The 26623-nt window shown below is 44.6% G+C and overlaps 1 protein-coding gene across 2 annotated transcripts; it reads right to left on the bottom strand.

Annotated features, from left to right (window-relative positions):
• Positions 1–511: 511 nt before the first annotated feature.
• On the bottom strand, positions 512–26079 carry Lbr (lamin B receptor). 2 transcript variants are annotated; one of them, XM_036202431.1, is made up of 14 exons: positions 25966–26079; positions 22257–22435; positions 20356–20565; positions 17653–17736; positions 17244–17436; positions 15319–15515; positions 12328–12382; positions 8060–8251; positions 7087–7190; positions 6268–6393; positions 4199–4367; positions 2748–2828; positions 2525–2647; positions 512–2287 (listed from the first exon to the last, which is right to left on the bottom strand). In XM_036202431.1, the coding sequence occupies exons 2-14, from the start codon at positions 22419–22421 to the stop codon at positions 2127–2129; spliced, it is 1860 nt and encodes a 619-aa protein (XP_036058324.1). In that variant the 5' UTR covers positions 22422–22435; positions 25966–26079; the 3' UTR covers positions 512–2126. The 2 variants fall into 2 exon arrangements, with proteins under 2 accessions (XP_036058324.1, XP_036058325.1); XM_036202432.1 differs by lacking the exon at positions 25966–26079 and adding an exon at positions 25417–25765.
• Positions 26080–26623: the final 544 nt, after the last annotated feature.

Here is a 26623-nt window from a genome sequence, read left to right as displayed (position 1 = left end):
CGTGTCTGTGCTGGCTTTCAAATGAACACATGTGCTTCTGCTGTTAATACATATTTGCTTCAAAGTGTTACTGACCCCACAACAGTTTTTAGGCACCTAGTGTTCTTAAACAGCAAAAACTTAACATGTTTCTATTGAACCCAGGGCCTTGTGCTTGCTAGGCAAGCGCTCTACCACTGAGCTAAATCCCCAATCCCATGACCAGTTTTTAAGAGTTGGGACTTCTGCCCCTACCCCTAAACTCTCAGATTCCCAACCCATTATTTGTTGGGGTTTTGTTTTTAGAGACAAGATCTCACACTCTGGACCAGGATGGCCTCAAACTTACTCAACCTCTTGGATTGCTGTGATTACAGGAATGAACCACCATTGGCTCAGGCTCCAGCAATCTGATGAGTTCCTACAGCTCAGAAAGATCCAAACAAATGATCCTGGGGGGAAATGGATTAGGGTTGCAAAGGATGGGGCTCCTGTGTAACACCAGAGCTACAGGCAAAAAGAAAGAGGCTCATAAAGTGATCAAAGCAACTCTTTATTTTCAACTAAAATCTTATTACAAAGCTTGCCAAACATCAAATTTAAAACAACTTGCGGCTGATACCCAGACACTGGAGTACTACCCTATCTCAGACTCGGTTCTCACTACCAGGCAAAGAATCCAACGTCTTTCATCTTACCCAAAATTCCCTTTAAGTTTAGCACATACATGCCGATACCAGGAGAAAAGCAATATAAAAAACACCTGCTTGCAGACCTTAGTACTAGTAAAACAGTGACAATTTCATAAAAACAGTCTAAAAAATTATAGAACGCAGAGTGTCTACTTCATGATCACAGTAACATAAGCTACTGTACACACACTCTAAGCTTCGGAGCAGAATGAACATTTTGCATCTGGCTCATATGGGATATGTGTAATTGAAACCCAAAAGTATACACTATAATGATTCCATCCTTATGTTTACGATTCTGGGGACAATGTAGTTTTGAATAGAAAAGTCTAGTGAATTTGCACTTGTCCAGGACAGTTACTATGAAACTGATCAACTTCACTAGAATTCAATGGCTACCACCAGCTTAGTACATCTATTAAATTGAGACAGAAAACAAAAGTTTAAGTCAGCTCCTTAAAGTTGTTTCAGGTAGAACTCCTTTCTAGAGAGTTCCGAAGACATAAAGGATACAAAAATAGTATAAACTGTAAAAGCTAAACTGTAGCAAAAACACTGTTGAATTTTAAGTCAAAAATATACAAAAATAGTAGCCTGAAATGGCAATTTTTCCAACACCAATGTGTGTAAAAAAATGTTTAAATAGTGCTGTTACTCCAAAAATATACTTTTTTCTATTTGCAACAGTTTATAAAGGCAAACACACCTGCAAATTGAGGTAGCAAAGCCAAATTCACAAACTTTGGATAAAAATAACTTTCCTATGTTTTAACTTTAAATGAATTCTAATTGCTTTACACTTTTAAATTCACATTACTTTACAAAAACTTAATTTAAAACACTGAAAATGTTTTTATTAAAAAAAAACAAAAAAAAAAAAAACTACTTAGTTCCTGACAATTATCTCACATTCAAAAACTGTACAGAAAAAAATCACAAGTCACCATATCTTACATAAAAGTAGACTCTGTATTTACATTTCCAAAAGCACTTTTAAAGTCTGAGGTCAAGCCACCGCTATGAACAGTCCCCTTCACCAGGGCCTGCAGGGGATCTGCTTGCTCTTCACATACACCGCCAATGCCGGGCTGGGGTTTGCATGGCCTAGAGTTAGAACGTTCATTCCTGTCTCTTTAAGTACAATGTACTTAAATAGCATAGATGTACTTTAAGGGTTTTCACTTAAGAAAATTCAAATGGCAAAAACAACTGAAAAATCAAAAAACTACAAAAATAAGACTTCAGATTTTTAGGGATTAAAATTTTCCTATTAACAAACAAATTCTACCACGTTTGTACTTTCCCTTATGTTAATGCTACACAGCTATATAAAGGAGCTGCTATTTGGCTCTATAGTCCTGACTCAAACACCAAACCTACAGATCCTGTCAGTGCATCAACAGTTAGTTCGTTTGGACTTGCTGTTGGGAGAGGCGTCTGACCTGCTGAGCACGGTCAGTAAACATAGGGGAGGATGCGGTAGGGCACGCGCTGGCGATACTTCTCCCAGGCCAGGCCGTACTTCCTCTTGCACTGGTGCTCATCCCGTGCTTCTCGGTGGACAAGCAGCATGGTGAAGTAGATGACATAGAAGTACGGCAGGACGTGGTTAAACCCTGCAGGTGACAGCAGCCACTCAATTGATTTCCCTCAAATGCCCAAAGAACTAGTCCTCTGAATCAAGGTATGCCAAATGGTAAACTAAATGTTCCATACAGTCTTCTTAGGAAAGCCAACTCAAAACATTCCCAGTCCCTTCAGACACCAAGAAAACAGGCCCCAGAGCCCAGAGCAGGCAGGTGCTCTCACCCCAACCAATGGCACAGTGGTCAAGTCGGCACTGAGATTCTTACCACATGGAAGGGACCACGCCAGAGCCATGATGAGATCACCCAAATAATTGGGATGGCGAACAAAGCCCCACCATCCAGAAACAAGCAGACTCTTCCCCGTGGAAGTATGAATGGTCTTTAAATCTATATAAAAACAAAAACCTCTTTTAATAACCTCTAAAAGATGATGCATAGAAACCTACACATAATACATAAATATCAATCAACAAACTTAAACCCTTACGTGCGAGCTTCGGGTCACTGGGGTTCTTCCGGAATGCATTTTTCTGAGCGTTAGCACAACGGAAGATGACATAGCCACAAACTGAAATTTTAAAATATTTTCCTGTTAGTAACTGAGATGTAACCTAGCATCTAAAAGCATCTGGAATTTTTCTTAAAAACTTGTTTCTGAGCCAGGCGGTGGTGGCACACGCCTTTAATCCCAGCACTCAGAGGCACAGTCAGGTGGATCTCTACAAGTTTGAGGCCAGCCTGGGCCACAGAGTGAGATCCAAGAAAGGCGCAAAGCTACACAGAGAAACCCTGTCTCAAAAAGCCAAAAAAAAAAAAAGTCTGATTTCTTGAAAACAACTGAATAAACACCCAGTCCCTGAGTCTCACTCATCATCCATCTTGAAGGCAAAACTAACACAGCCAGCCAGCCATGCCCACAAAGAACAGGGTCTGGGACAGCGACAGTGGACACTGACTCCAGGCTATCTGTCTGCTGAGACATGTAGATACTTCCTTGGTAAAATACCAGCTGAATCAGAAGCCAGCATCTGCACTTCAGTGTGAAACCCCTCAGCTTGGCAGTTACCCACATCTCAACAGACCCTGACATAGCACGACATAGCACAACTACACAAGCTGAATAACAAATGCAAATCTCCACTTCAGCCTCTGTAAGATCAGACTGTTTTTAATTAACTCACAGGTGCCACTGACAGGAATAATCAGTGAGACACTAAATTAACCAGGTGCTTTGGTTTCTTCTTCCATCATAGATACTCTGTGTCCTAAAACTAGCCCCATTTGAAGTTCAGTACTAATTTTCCCATCCACCTCTGGTGGAGGTTTTGAATGTTCACAAAGGACAAAAGGAAAACCACCTGACCTGAAAAAAAGCTGGGCCTGGTAGCCCTCACAGCAGCCAAGCTGGACTTCTCCCTCTGCCCCGCCACCCCTTACCTGTGCTGACTTGGCTCCCTGCCTGTCTTCCCACTGAGCCTCAAAACCCACCTCCTCCACTAAGCACAAGTGGTATTTTCCCCAGAGGACTGGCTCCTTTCCACTGCATGCTGCTGTCACACACGCCCTCAGTACAGTTCATGAGCAGCTCAGGCCACAGTATTTGGTACTGTTTCTACAGTAAGGCCGAAAGTTGTATCAAGACCAATCGCACTTTTAAGATCTCTAGAAAATGCAGGCATCTCAAAGAGAAGAGAAACTGTTCCTAAAGCAATTCAATTTGTTTAAGTTCAACTGCTTAAACGTCAAAGTAGAATGTTCTAATAAGAGGATTAGTGGAGCCAGCATGTCTTCCATTCTCTTTGTGAGCTTCAGAATTTTCTCAGTACTCCTCCATCATAAATTATTTCAAACCTGTGATCAAGGAAGATGGGGTGTGAGAGACAACCACCTGACACCAGCAGACGCAGGGCCTCGGACTGAGCGGAGGCCGACACTCACGTTTCAGAGCAATGACGAAAGAAGCAAACGGCCAGGACAAGTCATGGGGATGGCTGACCAGGTAAAAGGCCTGAAGGCTGTAGGTAAATGGGACCCACACTAAATCCCCAAAGGCCAGCATGAAGCCAAAGCCATCGTGGGTGATGTCCATGGTAGTCAGCAACGCCTCCTAAAATGAGATGGGAAGAAATAAAAACCACATTATGGTTAAAGGATTTAAGCAAAGAACTAATTGACAACCAAATCTGTCAAGTGAAGGCATACGAAAATGCTGAAAGGCAGGAGTTCAGTTGCTCTGGCCTAAGTCACCATGTCCCACCATCCTACCTCTTGCTCACCCGACACTCCTGCAGTAACAGACCTCTAAACCTCTCTCAGGCTTCTGCCTTTGCCCAGGGCCTCCCTGACCTCACCTTCCTGCAGCCTCAGTCCCTTCCCTTGGCAGCCTTCTGACCCTGCACCAGCCAGCCCTTCTCAGATGCCAGGATTCTGTGTTCCAGAAAGCCACCAGTCACTCTACTTGTCCACTTATGTTCTCTGCTGCGTTGTAAGCCTCTTTTGTCAAATGCACATGCCACAATGCCTAGCAGAAGTAATGGGTTCAAAATGTGTTTGTGGAAAAACAGTATAACCACCAACCAAACCTGGATCATTTCAACTCTCCTATGCATTTTCCACAGAAGCAGCAAGCTGGCTGGCAACAAGGTAAACCAATGGTTTCACACTCATGCACACTCTAAGAGTTAGTGAACATGAACACATGGTCCAACAGATGTCTCTGGACCAAGATACCTGAAGGCCAGACTCATGAGCACATCTCTGAGTGGCTGAAACTTTGGTTCCTACCCTGGGGTAGTACAACTAGCTATTGTAGAGCTCTACTGAAAAACTAGTTCTGGGTTAAAGAAAAAAGTAGTACCTCCAAAGGCATCTACCCCAGATCATCCTGGAATAAAAAGTCAAAGGTCACAAATCTAGGCCCTAAAGCTCACACCCTAGATAGCAGAATGATGCTTATGCATCTCAGACAAGAGAAAGGTGACTGAGGAGCACAGGGAATGGGACAAATAAAAACAAATACTGTGACAAAAGTCAGTGAGAGGAACAAGAGTAATGAAGCATGGGACCAATGACCCCAAACCCTGCTCAGGCTCTAAGGGCCTCAGCTCACAGGACAGACTCCACTCCAAAGCAGGTACGTCCACATGAGCAGTCTCCATTTCCTATGGCGGTAGACGGGCACTGAAAATGTCCCATCAGTTGCTAACTTACAAGCAGCTGCCAGGTGCCGAGGAAATTCTACAGTGAAGTCTCTCCCTTCTTTATGATCTAGCTGAGACACTGAGAACAGGCAGAAACTTCCCACTCCAAGCTTCCTATTGATATCACCTGAACAGTTTTGCGTTAAGCAGCCAGGGAGAATGCCAAGTAAAGTGAGTGCCACGTATGCATGAAGGCCCAAGTTCAATCCCCAGAACCCACACTTTAAAAATAAGGTGGTGTGCACTTGTAACCCTAGCCAGAGGAGTCAGAGACAGGTGGAGCCCTGGGGTATGCTGCTCAGTCAGCCTAGCCTACTTGCTAAATTCTAGGCCAGAGACACCTCATTTTAAAAAACAGTCCAAAGAGTGACCCTGAGGTTGTCCTCAGGGCCTCACATGGATGTGAACATATACACCCATGCAGGAATACCTATGTGCATATGTACATACAAGAGCTTTTCCTTACAATGCTACAGAATTCACTGTTAAATGATTAGAAAGCCAGTTCTAAATAGAGCTGTTGACACACCTACCCTTGTCCATGTGCAGGCCCCCGAGCCACTGCATCATTACCAGCACAAAGCCACCCTCACTCTGTATGCAAGCAGAGAAAGACCAGCTCTCAGAGAAAGACCAGCTCTCAGAGCTGCTTGACTTCATGGCCTCCTAAAACTATCTCATGCAGTCTCAGAAATGCACTCCTGTAATCAAAACTTGAGAGGCTCAGACAACAAGATCACAAGTTCAAGCCAGCATGGACTACTAGGACCTCAAAAAAAAAAAAAAAAAAAAAAAAAAAAACATTACCTCGTTCCAGAGGGCATCCACCACATACAAGAGCTGGAAACTGTTAACCAAGACCATTGCCAAGGATGGGGCATCACGTTCTTGTACTTTCATTTCAGCCAAAAGCATCACCAAGTTAACCAGCACCTAGAAAAAGAGGCAGGAAACACATCCAGGGACAAGCACAGCTGACAAGCCCAGGCCACACCACCCCATGGCCACCACAAAACAGGACACCTCAACCCTGACATGGCACTCCTGTGTTCCTCTAGCTGACATACAGCCTCACTCTCACCATGAGAACACAGTGGAATGACACAAAGTAAAGGATGGTCTTAATGACCAGTCAGTATCTCCAAAGCAGTGTCATGGTCATGAGACTAAGCAACCTGCACAGACCAGAGGAGCCAGGGACAAGAAGAAAGAATGGAGCAGCCGTAAAGCACTAATGGGACCCAGGAAGGACGACAGTCTTCTTACTAACAGGTCTCTGTCCACGATGGGCTAGGCATTAATGCAGGAATCCGGCTAAAGAATACAAGGATTCTTGACTCTATTTCTACAATTCTCCAAGTCTGAAACTGGGTCAAAATAAGATCTTATTGGAAAAGGGAGGGAGACAGTATTTTTTACATCATTCCATCTACACTATCACTTTCCTAGATATATGTAAAAATGAAAAAATTCTGCCATGTTTAATAATCCATAACAAAGTATCTTAAACCTGTAAGATATATATAGTAAGGAAACTGTAATTATTGTTCTTTAAAACTGCCTACATTTCCTTCTAGATGTAAGATAAAGTTATACCACTGAATTGTACAAAAATAAAAAACATACCCATCCAATCAATCCAGGACGCAACTCACAAAAGTATTTGAGATCAAAAGCACCAATTCGAGGATTTAATTCACGGCCAATGAAGAAATCATAGACAGCATTTCCTGGGAAGGGACAAGTGTTCACCTAGTCAAATCAAAGTCTTTAAACCCAACTGCTCCCTATTACCAGGTCCAATCTGCTCCCTCAAGAGACTGCAGAAGTGAGAAGCCAAGGACAGGACCAACTGACCAACCAGGGAGCCAGAGCTGCCCCGCCTCCTGAGGGCTTATGTGACCAGACAGATCCCTTAACTCTAAAAACCGGAGGCTTTTTTTTTTTGTTTGTTTATTGAGACAGGGTTTTTCTGTGACACAGCCCTGGCTGTCCTGGAACTCACATAGATTCACCTGCCTCTGGAGCGCTGGGATTAAAGGCGTACGCCATCACACCTGCCTCTGGTTTTTTTTTTAAGTATGCAATTTTTTTTTTTTAATTTTATAATAGGAAACTTTTTTTTGAGACAGGGTCTCACTATGTAGCTCTGGCTAGACTCAAACTTGGAGAAATCCTCCTGCCTCTGTCTAACAAGTGCTTGGACTAAGGGCATGTTATTACCACATCCAGTCCACAGGAAACTCCTAAAAAATATCTTAGGTCAGAACCAAACAACTTGCAGCCTGGTTTTGTTTTTCGCTTTTTTTTTTTTTTTTTTTTTAAAGGGATTTATTACCTGGCAAAAATAAATAAATAGATGATTGTTAGACAGGAAGGATAAATAAAAAATTGTGCTGTGAGGCTTTTAGTCATCTAATAACTAAAAATGAATGAGGAAAACACTTGAACTTTGCCTTCAATTGCTTTCCCCCTTTGTTTTACTTCTTGTCTCTTCATCTCCCACAATGAACTAGGAAAACAACAGCAGGCTACTCAAGAGCAGCCATGGCTGCCGAGGCTCTAGTCACACCCAGAGAACACAGGACGTACTGCTCACCAGAACTGGCCGGGGACAGCTCATCCCTCGGGGCCTTCAAAGAGTGGACGTAAAGGTAGACACTCAAGAGCACTGAAAAGATGGCGGCTGCCAGTGTGAACTGAAGGAAATGAGTGTACACATAGTACAACTCCACGCCCCAGAAGAGAGCCGCTCCCACGATGGCAGATGTCAGGACAAAAGCGTAGAATCCTTGGGGGGGAGAAGTTAATTAACATCATCCTGGGGCTCACATTTATGGTTTTTTTTAGACATGTCACACTAGGTTGACCAAATTAGCCTTGATTTCTTGGGCTCAAAACACCACACACACACACATACACACACACACACACACACACACCCCTTATCCTTATCCTCCTGGGCACAAGGAGCTACTAGCCAGTGCAGTGTTTTTATATTTGTCTTATTTTCATTATCCATATTATAGTCAGAAATATGCAAATGTGCAGTGTCCTTAAGGTGTAATCTTCAGTATACATACCAGACCCTCTCGTACTGTCTTTCAAAAATGTTAACATTCGTTTGCACTATGAACCATCATTACCTACTGTTAACTAAAGAAAGGGTATAGAAATTCACTGTAAATTGAAAAGAATCTCAAAATGCACTACTCCAAACTGTCAGAGTCCAAAGCCAAATAATTAGCTCCCAACAGAGACTGGCAAGCACACATTTTCAAGTCTAATACAACCTAGTAGCAGAATGATTTTTTTTTTTTTTTTTTTTTTTTTGGTTTTTCAAGACAGGGTTTCTCTGTAGCTTTGGAGGCTGTCCTGGAACTCACTCTGTAGACCAGGCTGGCCTCGAACTCACAGAGATCCTCCTGCCCCGCCTCCCGAGTGCTGGGATTACAGGTGTGTGCCACCACCGCCCAGCGCAGAATGATTTTAGTAGGCATAAAACTATAAATACTTATGTTGGAATTCATCACTAGTCAGTAATGGTATAAAGATTCGAGTTATATTCTGCCACCTAGAAAATGGATGTTAAGATACTCTACCCTCACAACAGAGGCCACAAGCAAACCCTGAGGAAACCAAGTGTGCTCACTCATACTTGTCATCCCAGGACATGGCCAGCCCAGGCTACACTCTGGTGCACAGGCAGACTACTGACCCCTGAGAGGGTCTACAAGTCACTTCACTGGTGCCGGCCAACAGTGTGTGTGTGTGTGTGTGTGTGTGTGTGTGTGTGTGTGTGTGTGTGTGGTGGGGAGGGTGGGGAGAGCAGTTTTGCCTTTTGGCTAAGGAAATCATTTTTCTTGCAAAAGCTGAACTGCTAAGGTATGTTCCAGATGAAGTCATCAAATTACATTTCAATTAGCAGTCAAACACAGAAAAGTCATGGTCATTAATAAGATTTCTAACCTTTGCGAAAGTTAAGAGGAACATCACGAATTTGCTATCTAAACTCATGTTTTCCACATACCAAGTTTATTCCAAGGAATAACTTTAACCCTCATAAAATTTATGAAGTGGTCAACACAGTTGTTTCTCACTCTATAGTTTATGCAAATTAATCACTCAAAATGTCTTAGGAATTTCCTTAGTGGTAAAACCCATAAAAAGAAATCAAGTAATATTAGAAGCAAAAATAAACAGAGGAGGGAAGTTTTTACAAAAGGACCAAGTGCCCAGGTGCAGTGCTCTGAACAGACCACACCCTCAACAGAGACAAAACACAGCTCAGAAAAACCAACAAACCAAGAGCAAGAGACCCGAGGGCAAAGTAAACAACCCACTTCTGCCCAGACCCCACTGTCGCAGGCCAGCGCAGACAGAAGACAGAGCATGTCAAAGATCCCCAGACAGGGTCCACCAACAACGAGCTCAGCAAGAACAAAAAAGATGGCCAGCACCAGCAAACATGGTCTAAGGCCTGGCACAGAGCTGGCTAGGATGGCTTGCAACTTAGCACTTAAAGGCAGGCAGCCCCCAAAACATTTCTGCTTCCCTTCTAGAATCCTGTAGAATGATTTCAGAGTCCTAGGCAAGCCAGTAAACAAGTACCACCCAAAACTAGAAGAGAAGGAAGTCAAACACTAAAATTTATTCAGACCATTCCTCGCTTACAGTGGTTCAACTTAGGAATTTCCTACTATAGCATGCACAGGACAAAAAACAAGACACATTCAGAGCCATACTCAAATTTGGATTCAGGCTAACAACATACCATACAATGTCCTCTCCTGGGACTGGACAGTGCAGTGAGCTGCATGATCACAAAGGTGACCAGCAGATGCTCTACTGTGGTAGGTCACCTGCAGAAAGTACATCTGCAATTTAAGGTATGGTGAGACGGATTTATAGACATAAGCACAGTCCTAAACGGAGGAGCATTGGACACGGAATTCGAGAAGAAAACAAGTCACTCCACTCAAGCTAGTAAAATAAAAATCACTTAGGGATAACCACCACACAGATTTCTTAAGTAGCACTAGTGGCACTTCATCAATCTTCAGAGGGGAAAGTGTACCGAGCCCCAACACATGCGCTGACCATGGAGACACCTAGACCAAAGGGTTAACGTCTGCTCCAAGTTGTTCCTTCCCCACACAACCCAAATGTACCAGTGAGTGCCCACAGCTCCCTAGTGTCTGTCAAGTAGACAGTAAATACAACCTAGCCCATAAAACTACTTCCTACCAGGAAAACTCCAAGAAACAGAAGACACTGATTGATGTGGGAAGGCATAACTGCCAGAAAATAAAAGGCAAGAAGGGACCCAAAGCTTTCTCCTTGCTTTTTCAGTTAACAGTGAATTTCTACACCCTTCCTTGCAACTTCTTCTTAATTAAGAAGCAATAAAAATGAAAAGGAAAGAAAAATAAAACATGCTGGAAAGAGATCTCTGTGGTTAAAAGTATGTGCTAGCCACTGGAGGGATGGCTCAGTGGTTAAGAGCACAGACTGCTCTCTCCAAGGACTCAGGTTCAGTTCCCAGCACCACACAGTGGCTGACAACTACCTGTACCTCCAGTCCCAGGAGTCCAGCACTTCTCTAAAAGCTCCCACACACCTGGTGTGTGTGGTGGTTTGAATAGGTGTGGCCCCCATAGACTCATGTATGTGAATGCTTGGCTTCTATGGAGTGGCACTATTAGCTGTGGCCTTGTTGGAGGAAGTGTGTCACTGAGAAGGTGGGCTTTGAGGTCTCATATGCTCATGCTACATCCAGTGTGGGACATGGTTCATCTCCTATTACCTTCAGATCAAGATCAGCTATCTTTCCAGCACCATGTCTGCCTACAGGTTCCCTTGCTTCCCACCAGGATGATAATGGACTAAACCTCTGAAAGTGTAAGCTAGCCCCAATGAAATGTTTTCCTTTATAAGAGTCACCATGGTCATGGTGTCTCTTCACAGCAATAGAAACCCTAACTAAGACAGTGGATACACATACACTCAGGAACATGCACTCATGCATGGGGGGGGGGTGGGGGGGTGGGAACGACACACACACACACACACACACACACACACATACACACACACAGTCACTCACACTCACACAAAAGTAATTAAATAAAAAATAAAGGAGAAACAATGGCTGCTCTTCTCAACCTAGAAAACCACATTGATTTCCCAGCACCCACATGACTGCTCAAAATGGTTAGTGACTCCAGTTCCAGAGGATCCAACACCTACTTCTGACTGGCATAAATACATACATCCACACATGCAGGCAAACACTCATATACATAAAATAAAAATAAATCTTTAAAGGGAAAAGAAACTAACCAGGCTAGCGGCACACACTTATAATGTCAGTACTCAGGAGGCTGAAACACAAGGGCTAGCCTGTACTACAAAGTGAATTCCAGGCTAGCCTGTGTGACATACTGAGGTCCCATCTCAAACAAAGTAGAAGGAAAAGAGCGCCAGATACTAGGAATAACTATTTGGTTCACACAGCATTTTCCTTTTCTTTTCTTTTCTTTTCTTTTTTTTTTTTTTTTGGTTTTTCGAGACAGGGTTTCTCTGTGTAGCTTTGTGCCTTTCCTGGATCTCACTTGGTAGTCCAGGTTGGCCTCAAACTCACAGAGATCCTCCTGCCTCTGCCTCCCCAGTGCTGGGATTAAAGGCGTGTGCCACCACCGCCCAGCCAACACACAGCATTTTTCTTATTAGCTACTAGAATAAGTTAATTTAGCCACAAATTCTTCAAACTACTAAAAGATAATCTACTGTTCAATATCCCAGAGAATCAGTGCCAACAGTTGAAAAGCTATCAAAGTGAGATCACTGACTATTGAAGGAAATCACCATTTAGTCTATACTTGAGTCTTCTTCCATCAACAAGAGGTGTTCCTTCTACAACCTTAAAAGAAAAAAAAAGTTAAATTTTAATTTAAAAATTAAAGCACATTATCACCTTTCTTATATATACACATATATAAGTATGTGATCTTCTCAAACTCTTGAATTTCATTATACCCAAGAAAGTAAGTATCTCACAGTAGGAAATACAGTAGTATGTAATGGCAAGCCCTTGATGAAGCAACCCCACCGTCAGGCATTTACCTTAAACATGGAGCTAGTAATTTCTTAGTGCACCAGGATTACTCCAACAACCACCCTTAGCAAACCCTCCCATGCACAGCACAAGATTTAGTGTGCCCCAAACTCTCCACTGGCTTCCCATCACTAACAAAATGGTCTCACATTTGTGAGGCTCTCAAGAAAAAATAAGAACAATAAAAGAAATCACACACAGAAAGAACAAGACCTACAACAATCTACAACTCAAAGAACTTCCATCATTAGAAAAATCATTCAGAAAGGAAGCTATGGAGCTTCCCGCTCCACTGTATACTTTCAGTATGGAATACATTTTATGTACTACCAATGGTCACAACCAGAAAAACCCATGACAGTGTTAGAACCCGAAGAACAACTAGCTTTGTATCTTCTTTCATAACTGTGTCCCTCACTGCATTCTGTCCTTCCTCTTATATTTAGCCTTTCTTTTCTTTTCTTTTTTTTTCTTTTTTGTTTTTTGGTTTCTCGAGACAGGGTTTCTCTGTGTAGTTTTGCGCCTTTCCTGGAACTCACTTTGAAGACTAGACTGGCCTCGAACTCACAGAGATCGCCTGGCTCTGCTTCCTGAGTGCTGGGATTACAGGCGTGCTCCACCGCCGCCCGGCCTCATTTAGCCTTTCTTTAGTTAAAAAGAAAAAGGAGGAAAGGCTACAGAAAAGCAATCCTTAGAGTATGAAGTGTGGGTCACACAACCTCAAAAAGAAAGAGATGTGCATGTTCTCTCTCATATGGGGAATCCAGCCAATAATATGCATGTATATGTAAACAACAGTTTCACAAGAAGGGCTTTTTCAATTGGGCAGTGTGCTGCCAACACCATGTATACACTGACTTGTTCCCCTCTTTACACACGCTCCTCTACTATGCTGAGTGTTACTCTCCAGCAAAGGACTATGAACACACTTCCCAAGTGGAAGCCACCATGGCAAACCCACGCCCCTAAGAGGGTGCGAATGCTGCCTGAGCATTGTGGGCAGCCACAATAGCCTCAAGTAGCTACTCAAAAGTGTAGCTGTTCACTTTAAACTGCCCAACACTAAGATAGTATCATCTGCCAACACCTCTGCATTTGCTGTGGAACGGGAACCCAGGACAGAAATGTAAAACCTGAGATCACAGGATTGGCGAAACCCCAAGTGACCCTTCTCGATTGCAGGTGTCTTGTTGGGCTTAGTCTGATAATACAGATACAGGATTTCTCGACCTTGAGTCTGTCTGACGCATACTATCTATCTATCTACCTACCTATCTACCTACCTACCTATCATCAATCTGTATATCTCTATCACTTTGGTTTGTGTGTATGCATGATTTTTAATCACCAAAGCTAATTTTCCAAATAAATGTTATCTAGCTTAGATAAGCTTCATGATAAATTAATCTGAACAGAGCCCTACAGTAAGAATGACTGTAAGTCCATCATCACAGAAGCCCAGGACAGCCAGTAACAATGAGACGCAGCTCCGTCCTGCTAACACAGCTTCCATCTGGCAAGGCTTCAGTCTCCTAAGAATAAGGTCTGAATAAATGATGTACTGTTTAGGACAGCTCATGTTCAGCATGAGCTGTTCAACATCTAAGGAAAAGTACACAACTGAAAGCAGGCTACTCAGCAACAGGGGGAGTTTAAAAGATACTACATGAGTCTGAAAAGGACTCGGTGTTCTTGACAAATTTCTAAGGATTAAAACTGGAAACAAACTTTAATCTGTATTTTGTTTCTCTCTTTTTTTAATCCACAGAGCCCAGAAGACAATGACTTAAGATGTTGTACCTGAAGTGAACACACTGAGGAAGTATACTTTTCCCCAGCTGCCTCTACCAAGAGCCAGCCTGCCATTAAATAGCTTACTCTTCTCTGTTTGAATTGGAAGGTATGACAGAAATACTGAATATCAACTTGACAAGATCAAGAATCACCTCAGGGCAAACCTCTAGGCCCAGCTCTGAGAAGTTTCTTGACTGGGTTGAGACTTGGCTAGGCTCCCAGATTGAAGAAAGAGAGGAGCTGGAACAATGGCTCAGTGATTAAGAACGCAGGCTGCTTGCTCTCCAGAGGACCCAGGAGGTCACTCCCAGCACTCATATGGATGCTCACAACCATCTCTAACTCCAGTCCTAGGGGATCTGATGCCCTCTTCTGGCCTCTGGGAGTATTGCACACACACAGTGTACATACACATGCAGGCAAACACTGACATACACAAAATGATAAAATAATTTTTTAAAAAAGGGGAAAGGAAGCTGAGTACCATTATGCATCCTCTCTCCGCTCCAATGATTCAATGACCAGCACCTCACTCTCCTGCCATCATTTCTTTATATGGATGTTACCCGCAAACCATGAGCCAAAGTAATTTGTTTTTTCTTTTGTCGGGTATTTAATTGAAAAAGCAAGAAAAGTAAACACAGGAAATTAGACAAGAAATCTAAATTATATTTTTAAAGTTATGCTTAATATGTGAAGAGTTATAGGGCACAGAAATAACTGTTTTAGTCTATGACTGACGGCTTCTAACTTTGAAACTGCTATAAATGTAAGCAATAGCAAAGAAGTCAGACAAGTTTCACAATACCATGCCCCTTCAGCCAGGATGGCACACGCCTTTAATCCCAAGGCCAGCCTGGTCTACTTGATGAGTTCCAGGTCAGCCAAGACTATACAACAAGAACCATGTCTCAAAAAAAAAAAAAACCAAAAACCCAAAATCTTACCTTCCCAATCGGCAGAAGGTAAAAGAGAGCTTGAACAAAAAACCAGAGGAGGTAGATGCCACACACTCTGGTTTCCCAGAGTTCGTCCATGGCTGGCAGAGGAGGAGGGAACCTCAGCAGGCTGGGGTCCTTCTGTCTGCACTGCAGCAGCAGCAGGAAGAGGACAGCAGGCAGGCCGAGCATGATGAGGACCGCACCTGCAAACAACCAGTCCAGGCAGACTCACACTTCAATCCACTTTGTTTTGTTTCCAAAGGCACACGGGCGTTTTATTTATTTATACTTAGATGTTTTGACTCTAGGGCTACACCAGGCCTGCGAGCTGTTTGAACCCAATCTATAAAGTAGCATCAAAAACTCACCCATCGAGGGGCACAAGAGATGGCTGAGTGGTTAAAAGCACTTGCTCTCAGAGGACCTGCATTCCATTCCCAACATCCATAAGGTAGCTCACAAACATCTGTAACTTGTTCTTGTGACCTCCCTAGTTACCAGGCACACACATGGTGCACACAACAAACATGCAGGCAAACAGTCATACATACAAAATGAAATAAATAAATCTTAAAAAAAGAAAAAACCTCTCCCTATCTCAGGCTAAGGAAATGGTTCAGCAGGTAAGGGCATTAGCCAAAAAAGCCTGACAATGGGAGTTCAAACCCCAGGATTTACACATGGAAGGGAAGGAGAGAATTAACCCTGACCTCTACATGAACACTACAGTGTTAGCTTGCTTACTCTCTCTCCTTCCCTCCTTCCCTTACCACACAAAATAGTCATAAAATGTAGTAACTTTTTAACTCTACCTCTACCTGTCATTTCCAATGGGCGTACAACCTTGGTAAGTGAGGAAAGCATGGATTCACTTCAGAGACCTAACTCTGAAACTTCAACTCCAGCCAGCACCGAAAGAAAGACCAAGTGCTAAGACCTGGACACCAAACAATGGTCAGTCTGATCTTTTTGAGGAGAGGAAACAGGATCTTGTTACATAGCCTACACTAGCCTTGAGCTTTCTATGTAGCTCAAACCAGCCTTGAACTCTATAGAGTCTCTTTCCTCAACCTCCCAGTGCTGGGTTATAAGCACAAGCCACTATACTCGAGCCTGAAATGGGCCCTTTATCTTTTTGTTTGTTTGTTTGTTTTTTCTCAAGACAGGATTTCTCTGTTTGGCTCTGGCTGTCCTGGAACTCGCTCTGTAGACCAGGCTGGCCTTGAACTCACAGAGATCCTCCTGTCTCTGTCTCCCGAATGCTGAGATTAGAGGCATGTGCCACCACCTCCCAGCAAGCCCTCTAATCTTAATAGACTTCATATCCATAAATTTCTAATATTTAACATACTGTCACACTTACAGAACACATACAGATTTGGGGTGATGCTGAACACCATCTGGGAAAGACCAACTAGCAAGGTGTTATAACTTACAACAAGCAGAACAGGTAATCCAAGCAGACTAAGCTATCTGGTTGAGGTCCTGAGCCTGCACCAGCTTCTCATACTCACTACTCCACAGGCTCTGCACACTGCCTAGCAGGCAGGGGAGAGCAGCAGGATGCTTTATGCTGCAGCTTGCTCCTGCTAGGAATGCAAGGCAGGCCCTGCCATCTCCACTCATCACTAACAGAGCTCTCTGCCCTACAGGACCGCCAACACCCTTCCTGCATCGTTCCCCTGGGCAAACTCTCTTCACCACTCCTTTGCAATTCCATCCTCAGCATGCACTAGACAGCTGAAGCTTTAAAGAGAGCCACATCAGCGCCCTTTCTACTCAGGCTTTATACCACTGCTCCTTCTCTGGAGAGTTCTTCCCCAGTCTCTCATCTCCTCATACTCTCTTCTTGCTGCACAGAGACCTTTCCTGTGCACATGGGAGCATCTCTGCCCACGCTTTCTCCTCCTTCATTGGGTTCTAACACCTACCAGGTACTCCTCCAAACTCCAAGTCCTTCCTCTGTGGAGTGGTCACTTGAAAGGTTTCCAAAGGTGCAGGTCCTTTAGAAACAAGCTTTTGTTCCTTGGACTCGACCTCTTTGACTTTGACCTCTTCTCTTCTTGGACGAAGGCTGTACTGTGTGGCTATGTAACTGCCTTCTGGTGACAAAATAATTCTTTCCTAGTTTGAAGAAAAAAGTACTAAATATCTGTAGTTTACAATTAATGCAAATACTACTAAGCATCTCTAAACAGCTGTGAATGTACAAGAATAAAATTGTTAAATTACATGTAGTCTTAAAGACAGAACATGAACAAATAAAATACACCAATTCCCGAGAATGTGAAGGGAAAAGAAAGAACGAGAGAGTACCCCAGGTGAAAGAGTACTGGCTACCTGCTTGTTCTTATGAGATATGTCATTTCTCTCCGTATGTTCGGGCTCCCCATTGTAGACATTGATGCTGTTTCCAAACGGCTTCTAAATGGGATATGAGAGCATCACAATCAGAACTGTAACTGACTGAAAGGATCACAATGAAAACAAGTTACTACTGGAAATGAAGCAGAGACAAGCTAAAAGCCAAAGACAAAATCAATGAGACCTCCCTGATTTTCAAAGGTCAGCTCTTACAGCACAGACTGTGTTCTAGTCTTTTGATAAGGAAACTCATGATGTAACCAGCTAGCCTTAACTCACTACGTAGTTTGGGCTGGCCTCAAACTTGTGGCAATCCTCCAGCCTCACCCTCCTGCCTGAGTACTGGGATTACAGTTGTGCAACATCATGCAAGTTTTGGAACAAACGTTTCCATCTTTCAAACACTTTCATACTAAATGTTTCAATAATTTCACCGTCAGATACTTAACATTCCTATGAAAGGCAGGTAAGTAAAAACTGGCAAATTCATTCATAAGCTAGGGGGAAAAAAATGAAGAAAAAATATTTCTTCAGTGACCCTAAACAGTCAACAAAGGGAAGAGTGCGTACTTGAATTTCATGCTACCTGGTATTTAATTTTCCTTCCTTGCAAGAACTTAAGACAACGCTTGCAACAGTCTCTTCACTCCTCTGTAGACTGTTAATCAACTAAAGCACTACTGAGCCAGAAAACAAAGATCCAACAAAACATATCCACTCAAAGACCAGCTGACAAATGACAGCATTAACACAGTGGGTTCTAGCTCAATGTCTTACTGAGCAATAGAGCAGTCACCATACACTGAAGCTTACCAAAGTGTCAGTCAGCAAATGGATGACACACCTAAGAACTATGTGCAATACCTCAGGTTTTGAATAATCTGTACTAACCACAGAGGAACACAGCCAGTCAGCCAACTCTAAACCATGCTAACTACATGCCAATGTTTTTCATTAAATGGATAGACATATGATGACAGACTACCCAACACTGTGAGGTAGATTATTCAGAAAGAGCACAACCAAGAGTGGAAAGGCGCAGTCCTAACATGACATCCAAAGCTGAGGCGGCCTGAAGGTAAATCACTATTATAATCCTCAGAATGAAAATCCAGCATTCCTAGTCTTGACACTGGTATAAACCTTCTCACCCAATCTAGCAACAAGCCTCTGTTCTGCACTGTCCATATGACCCAGCAGTTCAGTTTCATAAGAACTTGAGTCTAAGCCGGGTGGTGGTGGTGCCCCCAGCACTCAGGAGGCAAAGCCAGGCGGATCTCTGTGAGTTTGAGGCCAGCCTGGTCTACAGAGGAGGACAGGCCCCAAAACTACACAGAGAAACCCTCTCAGTGGTGTGTGTGTGTGTGTGTGTGTGTGTGTGTGTGTGTGTGTGTGTGTGTGTGTGACGCCAACCTTAGTCTAAGGAATTAACCAGATGTTGCAGAAAAGTGTTTAGAATACTGAAAATTTGGAAAGAAAAACACTAGGTTGCACCACAGAACTGACTTTAACAATAACATCTATATAATTTATTATATTTACTATGTAACACAAGAAGAGAAAAATATTCCATGGCAAGTTATTTTAATTATTTTAATATTTTAAAAGTCTAACTACAAGAGTACACATACAGTCTATACAGTCTAGTTTTTAATATTATTAAGAGCCTGCATGCATTGTCTCCAGAAGAGATAATATTAAGTGAACGGAATACAAAAATATTCTTTTTACTTTAAACATTCTGTATTTGCTCTACTGTCTAAAAACAGCAGTTCTCAACCTGTGGGATGAGACACCTTTGGCAAACCTCTATCTCCAAAAATATTTACATTATGAGTCATAACAGTAGCAAAATTACAGTTATGAAGTAGCAACAAAAATAATTTTATGGTTGAGGGTCACCACACCACCAGGAACTGTGTTCAAAGGTTGCAGTATTAAGAAGGTTGAGAACTACTGCTCTAAAATATTCATCTGCCAAATGTGGTAGCTCACCCTATGATCTCGGCACTGAGCAAACTGAGGCAGAAGAATTATAACAAGTTCATGGATAGCCTGGGCTACCCTGTCTTGGAGGGAACAAAAAAACCTCATTGTGCTAAGTCTCCAGGCTCCACAGGTTTCTACATGCACCATGAAAGCCAGTCCACTGAAAACACCACCAGTTCTCGATAGCAGAAGTGATCAAGTATAAGGATGCCAGCCAGAGCGAGAATGTCTCTCTGTGACATAGCTGTCTCATCATTTCAGAGCCGACAACCTATGTCTGAGTTGATGGACACATCGTTTAAAGACCACAGATGAATAGTGCCCGAGTGACGTTATTTAGAAGTTGCTAATGTGACAGGTCAATGGGGAGAAATGCTTTCCTTCCTGCCCAATGACCTGAGTTTGATCCCTTTAACTCACATAAGGGTGGAAGGAGAGGACTGACTACACAAAGTTGTCCTCCAACTTCCATGTGTGTCCTATGCACACTATACATATGTACACATGCACACGTTGAAAATAAAAAATAAAAAATAAAAAACATTTTTCTTACATAGTCCAAACAACTATATTTCTTTTTCAAACACTTGCTATTTCCTTCTATTAGTTATCTCAATAACCAAAGTACACATAGTCTGAATAGGCATTTATATAAAGGGAAGCCAGTGCAGTTACAGATGAGAACGGTACCAATACAAGCGGAGTCAATTTAACTTGCAGAATTTCCCTCCGTGCTTCCTTTTCCTTAATGTCAGCTTGGTGGGAGGCGGAGGCAGATCTTCTGGAACCTTTCGGTGCCCTGCCAGGGGACCGGGAGCGCGACCTTGAGCGGCTGCCACGGCGTCTCGAGGGGGAGCTGGACGTCGAGCCGCTTTTCCTTGGTTTGAAGGACTTTAAAGGCTGGGAAGGGGAAGCAACACGTGTTTTCAGAGCACTAACATCCAGTGGCAGGCCTAAGCTACAAGAGGTCAGCAAGGGCCACTCTCTGCTGCCATCCATTCTAAGCATCAAGGGACTCACGGTCTGAGAACTGATCCCATAGGACCAGCTCCTGGGAAACAGTGCTGCCCCCCTCCAGCGTGGAAGGTATCCCCGGAACCAGTGTCTATCCCACTAGCTGTGCGTATTCCCAGTAATACAAGAAAGGCTGCTAACTGATAATGACCAAAACCAACATGGTCAAACATAATTAGCATGCAACCAATTTTTCAAAGTTAAGCAGCCCTATGGAGTCACTCTGAAGCCACGTGAGCTCTCAAAAACAAAGCATGCATTTAACTCCCTTGGTCAGCTGTACTCTGCAAATCACTCCTTCCTCGTTCTCGGGATGTAGACCTGAGGCAGGCAAACCCTGGGCGTCTGTCCAGGGCTGCTGGGTGCATCTGGTGCTCAGCTAAGGGTGGCATTTACAGGTCTCAAATGACTGCTAGCAGCATCAAAAGAGAAGTCATATGCCATACCACCTGGAGCTGCCCCTAAGCTCCAGAAACTCCATGAGCTGTGAAGCCTAAAACACACGGTGTGATCCACAGACCAGGGTCCAAACTCCTAGTTACTGACGAGTCACAAGGTCCAAAACTGTAAAGTTCTTTTTCTGTTTTGTTTTTTGAGAGTTTCTTTGTGTAGCCTTGGCTGTCCTGAAACTTACTCTGTAGACCAGGATGGCCTTGAACTCACAAAGATCTGCCTGCCTCTGCTTCATGAGTGCTGGGATTAAAGATGTGCGCCACCACCAGCCAGATCCAAACTGCAAAAGTTCTAAGTAGATAAAGCACTTTGACTAAATAATTTCATACCTGTAGAATACAACTAAAACTCTGCAGCTTTAAGGTATTTTTCCTAGAAATTAATTTTTATGCATTTTATGTTAAGTATTTATATACCATGCACCAATATTTTAAAATCCAGGCCCTCAACAGATAGGCTGGAAAAGGGAAACTGTGAGCTGGCCTCAAACCTAGAAAACGTCACTCTGATTAAATCACCAATGTTGAGGAAGAAACTCAGGGGATTCAAGGAAAAAAAAAAAAGAAAGAAAGAAAGAAACTCAAGCCCTGACAAGAGGTGGTGGCACATACCTTTAATCTCAGTACTTGAGAGGCAGAGGCAGTGGGATCTCTGAGTTCGGGGCCAGCCTGGTCTATAAAGCAAGTTCCAGGACAACAGGGCTACACAGTGAGACCCTGTTTCAGAAAAGAAACTCAAGCCTTGTACATAGCTATTAAAAACCCCCACGTCTGCCTGCCCCCTGCAGACCTCTTCACTGTCCCCAGCCATCCACCTCTCTGGTACCTGACTGTCTACGACATCCATAGGCCTTTGGTATGCTGCCCTCCCTACACCTGTTTTCCCATTTGTCCTAGCACTCAACTCAAGGAAACAGCGCTAAAGACATCCCTAAACCCAGGCCCTCTCCTACCCTGTCAAACAGCACTCACAGCAAACACCTCCCAGGAGGGGTCAGACCCAGTGGTGTGAGCTTGCTGGGATCTGAACCCACACCTCATTCACACATTCCCAACCCCCAGCCAAGAACAGATGAGCCCCAAGGCCCCTCCATTCTACTGCAAGACTAAGTAAGGTACACTCACCTTAACATCGCTCTCCTTCAGTTCCAGCTCAGTTCCATCTTTGTATTTTACAGTGTACAGCTGGGATTTGCTGTCATGGCTCAGAATTTCTACTTCATAATAAAGGGAGCTCCCAGGCCATCGACCTCTGACCACTTCACCATCGGCAAACTTCCTACTTGGCATTTTCTAAAATTAGTCTGAACAATTTTAAAGAAAAAAATTCAGTCATATTTACTACTTTTTTTTTTTACTAGGTTGACCCCTAAAATATAACTTTCTAGCTCTGTTAACTGGTCAGGATTTGGGGGCTAGGAAGCCTCCAAGGAAGGCATGCACAGGTCCTTATTCTATAGATGACAAAACGTGAGCTTAAAGTTTATGTTCTATCAAAACTCACAAATACAGGTGAGGGACTAGCAGGACAACACAAACTATTCTTTGAGCTTCATTTTATTTTATTTGGAATCACTTTGTAGGCGATGACTTAGCCACTGGGGTACGAGGTGGTACTGAGAATTACAACATAACAAGCATCTTGTGTATTACTCAAAATGTTACTCACCTGCAATAACCAAAACTCAGAACATCTCAAAAAGGACACTTATTTTCACATGTAAATCTGCAATGTCATCTTTTAAAAGCTTTAAAATGTATTTAATTTTATTATTTTTCAGTAAGGTAGCTTGTTAAAAATAAACAAAGTTAGAAATGTACCAACAGGAATGTTTCAATCCTTAATGAATAACATATCTGAGGTTTACTTCATAAAGTTTGCATTCTCAGAATCAAATCCCAAGTGCATACTAAGTAACTCTGCCAACCATCCACCTAAGCCAACAAGAACCTGGCCTTCATCCAAGTTCACCTCGCAAGCCTAGAGCGGACACCTACTCCAGTTGGAACATCCTTTGCCACTGTTTCAAAACATGGCCCATGAAACCTTATATATACTTCAAGAAACTACAATCTTCAAGAATTGTCATTTACATAAAACACTTTGCCATCCTTCTAGAAATATCAAATGAGAGCTGTGCTCCCAGCTCTGAGGTAGTGGTGTTTTCTCTTCACTGACTACCAAATTCACAGATTCACGGGATAAAACAAGTGCCTCTGGCCAGTGCCCCTGATACCAAATGGAGCAAGCAGCAGACAGAAGTGTTCAGCAGAAGATGTCCCCTGCTGAGCACTTCTCCATATATCACCAAAGTACATAAAGACACTCTTCACACACTCCTGCCAAGAGCTGGTTATGCAACCCAACAGCAACACATAAGAACTCTTGCAGACTGGAATTAAGGAGAAAGTTACATTACCTACCACTCCCAAGACAGTCTTTCTAAATACATTTCTTCACTGTTAATCACCTGAGAAAAAACTTCACAAGCTTTGTTTAGACAGACAGCAGATGAAAGTAAAGACAAGTGCTTATCTTGTGATTAGAGGCACATTACAGAGACTGCCTCAGTCTCCCTAACTGTGTGATAGCATCTCTGGGGTAAGAGCCCAGAAGCTTTGGGAATAAAGATGGACTGGCAAAGAGTACCTGAGGGCCCTTGGGGAGAAGAAGGGCAATGGGCACGTCTGCACAAGGAGGATCGGCACAAAAAAGGAAGGTGACAACATCAAGCTCTGTCGTTTCGACACTTAGTCCCAAGCCTCCCTGGACAAAGAGGAAGGAAATGTTCTGGGCTTCCTTCTCTGGTGTCCCTCTTCCTTCCCAGACTGCCCCACATCAGCCAGTTACTAGCACTGGTCTCCTACCCTGGCCATCCCAAGTTCAAGAAAGCCACGGTGTCTTTCCACATGAAGATGGCACTCCGGGCTCAGACAACACTTCAAAAACTCGAAATATGAGCTTTGGGGCTTCCGGACCACCTGCATCTTGAAAAGGGCCCTTGAACAGATTCACTCTGGACCATCTGAAGCATTCATTCACTGTCATTTCTCCTATCCAAATACTATCCAGGCCCGGTCCTACTTAGCTTCTGAGATCAGATGAAATCTGGAGGATTAGGATGGTGTGGCCCTAGACTCAGTTATTTCTCTAGTGCATCAGACACCATATTAACTACATCTGTGCAACAATGAACCCGAGTCAATGTCAAAAAAAAATATATTACCCATTAAATACAATACCTTGGGATACATAAATCAAGGCACCCAGTAGATATCTGAACCTTAGTTTTTCAAAAATGTGTCTATAATGTGAAAGAGTCTGAAATTTGATCCCCAGGAAAAGAGGGAGGGAAAGAATTAAGAACTGAGACTTGGCTGGGCCTGGTGGCTTTAATCCTAGCATCCCAGCATTCAGGAGGCGGAGGCAGAGGCAGACAGATCTCTGTGAGTTGGAGGTTTGCCTAGTCTACAGTGTGTTCCAGGACAGCCAGGACTACCTAGAGATCTTGTCTCAAAACCCACCCACACACAAAGGACTGAGACTTGACGGTGATATTTCACATGGTAGGAGACAATAAAGGATGGGACTAGCAACAATGATGTGCATGCCACTTTGCCCAAGATCCATACACAGTCAGAGAAGTTATGTAATAGGATCCCAAAATATTGCACTGCAGGAGAGAATTATACCAGATAGGACAAGGAGGCTCCAGACCCTAGTGCGTGTCCTGGTGCACCGAACTAACAAGTCAAGATAGGCAGATAGGCTTCCCTTAAAAGGGGGTTTCGGCCAAGTCAGCCACGAAAGGCTGTTTATGAAACACAGTACCCTCAATCCCACACAGCAGAAACACCAGGCTTCTCAGGCAGTTTTTCTGTTAGACCAGACTCTTGCTAACTTGGGTGTCACTTGGCACTGGACTCCTCACACATTATGGTACAGTATATTACTATGTTTATCAGTGTGAGAGATTTCTTTCTGCTACTTTGCTCACGAGAAAAAAAAAAAAAAAAAAAGGTCTTTAATCATTTCTCCACTTTTCCAAATCGGAACACGTTGAGGTGGCAGAAAGAAAAACTCAAATGATGTCTGACAGCTTTCCTTTAACAGCTGAGCCGGTACAGGCCTGCTGGGCCAAACGCAAACAGGAACCTGCTGGCAGGGTCTGTGCCCTCTGCAGAACCGTCTATCAGGCCTTTTCCCTGAACAGCCAAAGGTGCATTTTATCATTCGGTCCTACTCATTCGCGCCCTCCTCCCCACGCAGGGCTCAGAAACTAACCCGAACTTATCGCCGCCCTCTCTGGATCAGCTCCCCTATCCCGCGCTTCTCTGCAGCCCCAGATCGACACGTGCTTGTGCACCTGGGCTCCGGCCCCCCTCGCACAGCAGGCGAGCGACCCACGACGGGCGCAACGGCAGGGTGACTCGCGGCCGGCCCGCCGGCCCTCAAGTGCCCCGGAGCAGGCCCTCGACACCCGGGTGCGCACTCAGCGGCCCTCGGAGCCGCGGGAGGCGCGAGGCCCGCTGTCAGCACGCAGAAGCACTCACGAGGCCTGGAAAGGCGGGATGGCGCTTCGGGAGTCGGGGCTTCGCCCTCCGGGCGGCAGTTAGCTCCTCCCCGAAGGCCGCCCGCCCTCCAGAGGGCCGGAACGCCGCGGCAAGCACAGCCCCGGCCGTCCGGAGTTCCCAACGCGCGCGTCCGAGGGGGAAGGGGGAGCCCGCAATTCGAAACCCGCGCTCTGCTTCCGGCCCGCGCCGCCCCAGCCCCGCCAGCCGCCCAGGGGCACCCTCCCTCCGCACGCGCCGGGGACCCGCGGCCGACGCTCACCTGGCCGCGCTCCGCCGGGAACTCCAGCCACTCCGGGACGGTCACCGAGCAGCCCGCGGCGGTTCCGCGCGCGACACACTCGGCCGCGCACTCGCGCCTCCGAGGTCCCGCCCCCAGCGGGACCTCCCCGGGCTCCCATTGGTCGCTCGACCTTTTGAATCATCGCCGGCGCTGGCGATTGGTCGGGCCCCGTGGCGCGTCCGGCCCGCCCGCTCGTGAGCGTCCGGCGTCCCCACCCGGTTTATCTCGGCCGCCCAGGCACCCCGTCGCGCTCCGGCCCGCGCCCTCCTGCGGAGTGTCCTCAGCCGGCCGTGGCTGCGGGCCGGTAACGTCTTCTGTGAGGGAGACGAAGCTCGCGGGACCGCCGAGCCGAAGCGTCCGGTGCTGGCACGCCGCGCTCGGCCCGTGGGTGTAACCCCGGAGCAAGCGGACCGCGCTCTCTGCGGGACCCGGTCCGAGTGGAAATCGAGCCCCGCCGAAGCCCGCCGCGGGCGCCGCGTCCTGCCTTGACCCGACTCCTGCAGGCCCGAGTCCCAAACTTTCCTTCCTTTCGGCTTGAAAGTTCCAAGCAGTTGGTTTAAAGCCCCCGGGCTCGCAGTGCAGTTTTTAAAGGCATTTCTAACATCACGAATTCCGTACATCTGCGTGGACGCCTGCT

This window comes from Onychomys torridus, chromosome 11 (assembly GCF_903995425.1).
Source record: "Onychomys torridus chromosome 11, mOncTor1.1, whole genome shotgun sequence".
NCBI lineage: Eukaryota > Metazoa > Chordata > Mammalia > Rodentia > Cricetidae > Onychomys > Onychomys torridus.
Note: the sequence above shows the minus strand (reverse complement) of the source record. Positions and strands in the feature narration are given on the sequence as shown.